The following is a 9,306-nucleotide window of genomic DNA, read 5'->3' as shown; positions in this document are numbered from 1 at the left end:
CCCATCCTGGGGTCAGAGCCTTATCTCTCCCCCCTCCTTCCCCACTCCAGCTCCCCCCCCCCCCCCATGCGAGGCCGTCCCCTAGCGTTCTTTCACGGACGCGGTGATAACAAGGTGTTGGGGCTGGGAAACATGTGCCCTGCCACTCCGGAGAGCCCCCGCCCTCACTGGGCTGCAGGAACTCCTGGCCTGGGACGGCTGGTTGGGGAATCTGACCCTGTAGTACCGCCTGGACAGATCTCCATGTCCCAGACACCAACCCCCTCCCTGTGTCACAGGGCAGAGGTTGGCGGTCCACTATCGCCTCCAGGCTGGATGTTTGGCCTTATCTTCATACACACACCGATGAATGTCGAACGCGTTATGATTCAGACCAGCTGCTTGAGTATTTATTGTTCTAATTTATTAGTTTTTTTTTTACACAATGTAAGATGTTATCGCTTGTTGTAACGTGTTTCCACCGGAGAACGGGATCTGTGAATTGTCTTCTCTTTGTCCTTAATTCCTTAATAATATTTACCGAAAAGTATACGTTTCTTCGTAATTATACCGCCCCGTTGACCCAACCCTGTAGGAGTTTGTAAACGCTGTTCTTCGACCAGCCTGTTCAATATTTAACAGGGTCTTGTATTTGATGTAAATAATGTTATTTATAAATGGAAGTTGAACATCATCATCTTAACAAAGCTATTATTTTTGCCAAAACGTTGTCCCAGAGTTTTCTTCTTTTTTTTTCCAAATCCCTATCTCTGAACGAAAAGAGCATGAATCACCTCATCCTTTATTCTGCGCTTTGGGACTGCAGTCACAATCGCTGAGGCTGAGGCTACGCTATCAGCTACCAGGCTCTGGGTCAAACAGGACACAGAGCAGGACCCTGGGAAAGGGAGCCCAACGTGGCCCCCACCGTCCGCCAGGCGCTAATGAACACAAAGGCGGTTCCTGCCGCTGGCGCTGACAGCCAGCGCTCTGAGCAGATGGCTCCAGAGGGAAACCTGTTCAACAACAGACCGTCCGAGACGTAGACTGAGACCAGGCCGCCCTGGGTCCCATCCCCCCTCAGTGGAGGAAATACAAGATAAGCAGCAATTGTGTTCCATTATGGGAAATAGTTTATATTATTTGTCGATAATGTTCTTCGTTGAAAGTGATTTAGGTTGAAGGGTTGAGAAACTAAAAGCCTACTCCAAAAGTTCTCAAATAATGCATGGCCATCTCAGATCTCAGTGCTGCCAAATATAGACATCACTGATTCAACACTGATTGCGAAGACAAGTGCAGACGTATGTGTAAATGCGGTTTCTGGTCTCTGACAGCGATGAGAAACGATCAGGTCCATAAATGGAGCAGACCACAAGGGCAGTGACCTCGGGACCATCACTGTGTGACCCGTCGGGTGAAACGCTCTCTAATTGAATATTTACAGATTCCCTCAGAGCCGAGACGAGTCTGGCCCCCGTCAAAAAACAACAACAAACTTTTCGGGATATGTTGAAATGGGAAGTCATGAACAACACAGCGCTGATAGCAATCTGCTCTCTTGGTCTTAAAACTGCAAACAGCTATATAGTATCTCATCTTCATCACTCCAACCTCACTGTTTTTGTTTGTGTTGTTTTACATTGATTTAGTTTTCGAGTAAAGCTTACTTTTCCTGCTCAAACTACACTGTCCGGCACTGGAAGAAAACACCGTCAGCCGTCAGGCAGCGATGGGTTTGGAACTGACTCGTTTCGGGTGTGTGTGAACATGTGTGTGTGAATGTGTTTATGTGTTTGTGTGTGAGAACATGTCTGTCTGAACATGTGTATGTGTGTACATGTGTTTGTGAACGTGTGTGTGTGTGTGTGTGGGTGTGTGCGTGAGAACAACGTGTATATATGTGTGTACATGTGTTTGAACATGTGTGTTAACGTGTGTGTTAACGTGTGTGTGTGTGTGTGTGTGTGTGTGTGAACACGCATGTGTGTGTGTGTGTGTGTGTGTTTCAATGGTGCGTGTGTGTATGTGTTAACGTGTGTGTTTGTGTGTGCGTTCTTGTGTGTGTGTGTGTGTGTGTGTGTGTGTGTGTGTGTGTGTGTGTGTGTGAAGTTGTGCATGAACGTGTGTGTGGAGGTGTGTGTGGACGTATGAGTGTGTGTGTGTGTGTACGTATGAGTGTGTGTGTGTGTGTGTGTGTGTGTGTGTGTGTGTGTGTGTGTGTGTGAACGTGAACGTGTGTGTGGTGGCGTGTGCCGCTGCAGAGGGCCTGCTGTCGGTTCTCTGACGTGCATTCTCTAATGGGCTCTGATTGTTTCCGCTTTGGGTCTCGATTATCAGCCCATCTGACGCCACCACCTCCACCCTGCAGCACTCTCTCCACCCTGCCAGGGAAACACTACCCATCGTCCATCAAACCACGACTTCCACTTCATTATCATACTTGATAATGAAGACAAAATAAACCCTCATCCTAATTTAGGATTATTAGCGTTATATTTATGATCATTCAAACATTCCCAGTGATGGATTGCATGTACACACCCCTTCAGACGGATAAACGTGTGTTGAGATTCGGTTTCAGTGTTATAATAATGAAACTGACCACTGCCCCCTGGTGGAGAGTGTAGGAAGCCGCACACACAATACCTCCCGTTCTTCTTCCTGTTCAAGAGAAATGCCGTGATGGGTCCCACTAACCACAGCTCGCGGGCCAGCCACACCAACACTCACAGAAGACACTGGCGAAGGCCTCTTGCGGTTGAGCGTAGAATTATTAGCAGAAACTCTGATTACAATTTAGAAATGACCACACAACACATCAGCTCCAGAAGGATTATAGACACACAAGATACTGAAACAGAAAGGTTTTCAACTGACAAAAGGTCAGGGGGTCTTGGGCTACCAGACGTTAACAAATATTATGAAATTAAATTGAAATTGAAATTGAAATAAATGAAAACTGTAATAATAAACCCACCACACCTGGACTGGATTATCATATAGACATTAAAGACTTAATTTAACTTAATTTAACAAACATGTTGATTTGTGAACCAATTTGTATATTTGTCAAAACAAATATAGTCAGTCAATTCTCCATGTAGTCCACATGAGGCCAATACAGTGGTCTCTACCCCTGGACCCCCTGCCCTGGTCTCCCCTGGACCCCCTGCCCTGGTCTCCCCTGGACCCCCCTGCCCCTGGTCTCCCCTGGACCCCCCTGCCCCTGGACCCCTGGGGGCCACAGTCAGACGCTCAGACGTTAAGACAGTGAGTTTCATTCATGTTTCTAATCACTCGAACATCACGATATATTTAACAATACCTTTCTTTATTTCATGTCTCTGAATAAAATGTTTAAATAATACAGATTTGAAGTAGAGAAAGATAGATACTGAACAGGAACACGGCTAACAGCAGCCTCATTAAAGAGTCATTCATCATTCAGATTCCACGGTTATCTGAATAATTACATTTGGACTGTGGAAAGATACCCTTGAAAACAGAAATACAAGATGATTGTGATAGTGATTGGGGTGTGACTGTTCTCGTCAGCCTTGAGGTAGCTTAAGATTCAACTGACTCAAACTTAAGGCTTTTTCATTCCATATGAATTCAGACCCGAGTTCTGGAAATGTTTCATCCTGATCCACCATCTTTCATACTTGCACCTGATTTGATATGAGCAGTGTAACATACCAGAATAAAAAAAATTCTCTAAATTAAATCTCATCTCATCTTCAACCGCTTATCCGGGGTTGGGTCGCGGGGGCAGCAGCTCTAGCAGGGGACCCCAGCCTTCCCTTTCCCGGGCCACATGACGGGGGGATCCCGACAGTGTTGTGCAAGTCCACACTTCACATGAACTAGTTCAAAGTTCAGTTCATACAAAAGAAAATGAATAAATTCACGTTCAGTTTACCAATTCAGTTTTGAACTAGTTCATGTTCAGTTCATTAACAGTTTTTTAGAAACCGAAGAAAAACTGTTGGAGTGAGTATTCTGTGCTTATCTTTTAAAATGAATCCTCTCCATTACCTGCTGCCCATCACTACAATCTCAAATTGTTGTGGATTTTATTTGTACACCTGTTTCATTCATCACAACTAAGGCAGTAACTCTATTTAATAAACATGTCATCTGGACCTAAGCATCAATGTCACAAAATCAGAACTAGTTCAAGTTCAAGTTTTTTAGTTAAAAATATGTTACATTCAGTTCAAAGTTCATAGAAAAATGAATTTGTTCAATGAACTAGTTCTTTTGAACTAGCGGAGGCCAACACCCACCAGGAACAAATTCAACTTACTGCCGAGAACGCGGACACAGCTCTCGCTTTGGGAGTACAGGAGTACCTGAGGAGTGACCCCCTCAGCCCATTCTCCTGCAGCAGCTCCCACCGTATCTCCTGGGGGACCCGGTCATACGCCTTCTCCAAATCCACAAAACACATGTTGACCGGACGGGCATATTCCCAGGTCCTCTCCAGGATCCTTGTGGGGGTGAAGAGCTGGTCCGTGGATCCACATCCGGGGCGGAATCTGCATTGTTCCTCTTCAATCTGAGTTTTGACTATCGGCCGAACCCTCCTTTCCAGCACCTTGGAGTAGACTTTACCAGGGAGGCAGAGTAGTGTGATACCCCTGTAATTGGCTAACTAAATTGGCTAATCTCTAGTCCCCTGTTTTGAACAGGGGAACCACCACCCCGGTTTGCCACTCCTTTGGGACTGTCCCAGACTCCCACGCAATGTTGCAGAGGCGTGTCAACCAAGAAAGCCCCTTCACACCCAGAGCTTTCAGCATTTCTAGCCGGATCTCCTCCATCCCTGGGGCTTTGCCACTGTCGAGTTGTTTGACTAACTCAGTGAATTGACAAAGAACCTTCACCAGCCTCCAGCTCTGCCTCTACCATAGATGGTGTGTTGGTCGGATAGAATAAAACAATCTCTTTAAATTAAATATTAAATATAACACACAAAAAAATAACTCAACCATTTAAGATTCACATGAAATAATAATAATCATCTCCCTAATGGCAGTCCCTTTTAAAAAAATAAAAGATTCATAGTCAGTAATTCATTCATTCAGTTTTCCTTTGTAAAATGACTTCCCAGCCAGTGAGGCTAAACCCCGGCCTCTCATTGGCCCTCCGTCCCGTCCGTCGGCCCTGAACCGCAGCCAACGCCGTCAGAGCTCTGTGCCCAGGAGGCGGTCCCAGAGGGTGAAGTAGGGGGCGAAGTTGCCCCTCTGGAGGCTGTGGTGGAGCTGGTGGTGGGGGGCCCCCGCGCCCACCCGGGGCAGCAGCCTCTGGAGGCCCCAGGGCAGGTGGTAGCCGCAGTGGTCCTCCACGGCCAGCCAGCTGTTGAGCAGGTGGAAGGCGGCCTCGCTGAGGGGGTGGAGCCCCAGCAGCCGGGCGCTGGCCAGGGCCAGCAGCAACAGGGACAGAAGCTCAGCCGCGCTCAAGTCCTGGGCCGCCAGGGCGATGGGGACCCGGTGGTGTTGGTGGTGGAGCTGGTGGACGTGGAGGTACAGCCATCGGTACCTGGGGGACCACACCCAACAGCGTCAGTACAGTAGGAAGCTCCATCAGCCACCGTCAGTACAGTAGGAACCTCCATCAACCACCGTCAGTACAGTAGGAACCTCCATCAACCACCGTCAGTACAGTAGGAACCTCCATCAACCACCGTCAGTACAGTAGGAACCTCCATCAACCACCGTCAGTACAGTAGGAACCTCCATCAACCACCGTCAGTACAGTAGGAACCTCCATCAACCACCGTCAGTACAGTAGGAACCTCCATCAACCACCGTCAGTACAGTAGGAACCTCAACACCACCTTCAATACACTCAGAACCTCAACACCACCTCCAATACACTCAGAACCTCAACACCTCCGTCAGTACACTCACCACCTTTAAAAAAATAAATACAACTCAGTGAATATCTCATATCTTACAACAACAGTGAGCTCACCAGCCCGTTATGTGTTATGTGCTTCATTCATTCAGTTTGGGAAACGTCCCGTAGTCAACTCAGGAGGCTGGTCTGACTGAGGGGACTGTCCCATACCAGGTCTACAGGTTCTCCATCTTTTTTTTTATTTTTATTTTTATTTTTTTTATTGGTTTATTTGGATGGGACAATGCACATTAATGGACATATAAAAACATGTAAATGTGCCGGATTGTAGCAGGTAATGCTAGTTTCCATCCGGAGTCCCAAAACATAAAAACAGTACACAGTGTCAGAACAACAACAACAACATAGTTGTTCTACTGAGGGGACGTACCATAGCAGGTCTACAGGTTCTCCATCTACTGAGGGGACTGTCCCATACCAGGTCTACAGGTTCTCTATCTACTGAGGGGACGTACCATACCACTTCTGTCTGTATTCCTTATCAATGCCCACTGATGCGTTTCAGTCCAAGTGGCGCAGGCAGGGCTGGCCGGACTGGTTTGTCAGGCACAGCTATGGTTGTTTACTCAGTGGCAGAGCTAGAACATTTTCAGTGGGGTGGCCAGGGTGAGACTAGAGAGCATTTTGGGGTGGCACATAAATCTAAATCTGATATAAAGCATCTTGAAATGTAGGGAATATTTAAAGCATGTACACACTGTAACTCTACATCATAATATGAATTCAGACAGTGGTGTAATTGTCAAATACACTTTTACTTTATCAATTTCTTGCAGTTGATGAGTGTTTTTTTTCTTATCAAAAACATCATCAGAGATTCAGAGACAGTTTTGTAATCATTTTTAAAAACAAAGTCAGATTTATTCAAGAAGAATTTCATTTCTGACTTTTAACATAACACACAACATTTCTGAAGGCCTCGTGTTTATAGATTAAACTCAGATTCTAAGAAGTGCAGGTTGGTCTCAGCTTTTCAGGTCTGTTTAAAAAAAACAACAACCCTAACTCTACCTTCTGATCCAACACTAAAAGTAAAAAAGTCAAAATGCAGTGCATTCATCAGTAAATAAATTACACACTTGCAAAACCATTCAATTTTTTAACTTTTGCATCCCTGCCTCTAACATATACAAAATACATTAACTTGCCATAGATTCATCTTACAACAGCCGTATTCTGCGATTATTGTGGTTTGCAGAGGTGGAAAGTAACAGAGGTGGAAAGTAAAGTAATTACATTTACTCAAATAAATGTATTGATTAGATTTTTTTGGTATTTTGTATTTTTTTTATAGTTTTTAAAAACTGTACTTTTTAACTTTTACTTAAGTAAGTTTTGGTTGAAGTATTGTACTTAGTTACATACAGGGCCGGAGTGGGACCCATTTTCAGCCCGGGAGTTTCAGGCCGGCCCACTTTTTTCCAGTGATGGAAGAATTTGCATAAATTAACAGCACAAAACTCGTACTATCCCTTTTTATTATTGGATATCGGATCAACGTTTGCCAAATGAAAAATCCACCTCAAGGATCTGTTTGGCCTACTTTAACTATCAATTATATACTGTATAAAACATACAATGTTAACCCATTACATATTTGGGATAATTTCAATGCATCATGTCAGTTCTATGTGTGGGTTATCTTATATCAAATAATTTAAACATATTTGAAGTCCTCTCTGTCCCCTCAGTCTTCTTCATGTATCGGGTTCACCAGCAGCATCAGACAGGCTGGACTGCTGGAGGCTACCAAATATTTTATATTTGATATAATTGACTATCTATCACGTTTGTTCTGTCTTTTATATTTTACATGAAATATGTTGTCCAGTCTTGCCTCTTTAGCGTCTGGCTTATCTCTTCTAAAGCTACAAAAAAGAAGAGGTGACTTTATTGCTTGGGCTAACTTACACAGATCATGCTGGAGTTTACATGGTCATTTTCACAAATTATATTTGTGATTCGTCATATGGCTTAACAAAATAAACTAGAATAATGATGAATTGCTTTAAGTTTTTATGCTCAGGTTGGCTTTGCAAACATAGCACAAATAGCTAAATGATTTATGTTGCAAATTAATCATTAGATCTACCTCCCATAGCCACCCATAGCCATCCCATAGATCCGCCATCATTTACTGTCTTGTTTGTATCACATTTCTAATAGTTTGCTCACGATTGTTCGTGCTTGGTTCTATGAACATCCTTACTGTACCGACAGCGATATTTTGTTGTTTCTTTCTTCTGATAAATGTACTAATTGTAAATCGCTTTGGATAAACGTGTCTGCTGAAAGGTAGCCTACTTGGTCGATTCTGACCAAGTACCGCCAATCAAACCGGTAACCGAATGACAACATTACCCTAGCATTATTAACATTATCACAATTAAGATTCGCCCCAGGTTTGCCAGGCGCGTGACCTCACCTGTGCATGGCCCAGTGCCACGCGAAGAAGAGCAGGTCGAACAGCAGCACGCAGAGCACCACGTGCACGCAGAGCTGCCAGCAGGTGGGCGCGAGGCGCGGGAACCGGGGGCTCGTGAGGTACTGCAGCCCCGCGGTGAACGGCACGACCACCGCCGCGTAGTTTCGTAGGATCCTCGCGAGGGTCTCGCTCCACCGGCGCAGCACGTGCGTCTCCGAGGCGCCCTCGGCGATCCGGTACGAACGCACGCGGGGACAGACGCACGCGAGCGCGTCGAGCAGCAGGAAAGGCGCGCAGAGAGCCAGGTGGATGAGGAGCGCGCTGAGCCCGGGCGTCAGCGGGGAGGCCAGGACGTCCCGCTGTCCCCGCATGACGTCCCACAGCGGCTGGAGGGCGCGCGGGTCCGCCTTGAGCCCAACATCATCCTCCACGTGGGACTGCATCCTGTGGAGATGGAGACACGCGCGCCGTGGTACCCAGAGGGTTCGAGGACTTGAGTTTAAGTGAGCGCACTACTTCCCACGCGGGGTTTTGAGGGAGGATCATTAATTAGGACGAGGTGTGACGCGGCCAGTGGTTCTCTGTCGTCTGACATCAGAAAGACCGTTCTGTCTGTCAGTCAGCGGTCCGTCTGGGTGGGCGGGGCGCACACTCCGGTTTTTAGAGATGGACTAAAAAGCGTCCATCTCAACATCACCATCACGAGTTCTTACCTCTGGAAGAAAGTGATCGACGTTAAGACACATCATCCAATAAACGCTATTTATTTGTTTTGGTAGATTTGTGTTTTGTTTTTTTACTGCGCAGTAATTCCCCTCAAAACGAGTGAAAGATGACAAATTGACGTGTGTGAACTGTAATCCTATACGGCTCCGGTTGAAAAGGCTCCGGGAGGTATCTCCACTGTTTCCCATAATAACTGAAGCAGTTTCCTTGAAATCCCTCGAAGTCCTTCTACTGAATGGTCATTGTTT

General features: G+C 45.9%; 1 protein-coding gene across 1 annotated transcript; it reads right to left on the bottom strand.

Moving 5' to 3' along the window:
* Window positions 1-3,398: 3,398 nt before the first annotated feature.
* On the bottom strand, window positions 3,399-8,815 carry LOC311342982 (cholesterol 25-hydroxylase-like protein). Its single transcript, XM_084467831.1, has 2 exons — window positions 8,333-8,815; window positions 3,399-5,526 (listed from the first exon to the last, which is right to left on the bottom strand). Exons 1-2 carry the CDS (start codon window positions 8,773-8,775, stop codon window positions 5,172-5,174), a joined length of 798 nt encoding a protein of 265 aa, XP_084323957.1. The 5' UTR covers window positions 8,776-8,815; the 3' UTR covers window positions 3,399-5,171.
* Between the last annotated feature and the right edge of the window lie 491 nt (window positions 8,816-9,306).

This window comes from Micromesistius poutassou (assembly GCF_964030765.1).
Source record: "Micromesistius poutassou genome assembly, chromosome: 5".
Classification (NCBI taxonomy): domain Eukaryota; kingdom Metazoa; phylum Chordata; class Actinopteri; order Gadiformes; family Gadidae; genus Micromesistius; species Micromesistius poutassou.
The sequence above is the reverse complement of the archived record's forward strand: the minus strand, read 5'-3'. Positions and strand labels throughout refer to the sequence as shown.

Coding starts and splice junctions, on each gene's coding strand:
- LOC311342982 (XM_084467831.1), bottom strand. CDS start 8,775: ATGCAGTCCCACGTGGAGGATGATGTTGGGCTCAAGGCGGACCCGCGC. Junction 5,527..8,332: donor TGGCACTGGGCCATGCACAG/GTGAGGTCACGC, acceptor GTGGTCCCCCAG/GTACCGATGGCTGTACCTCC.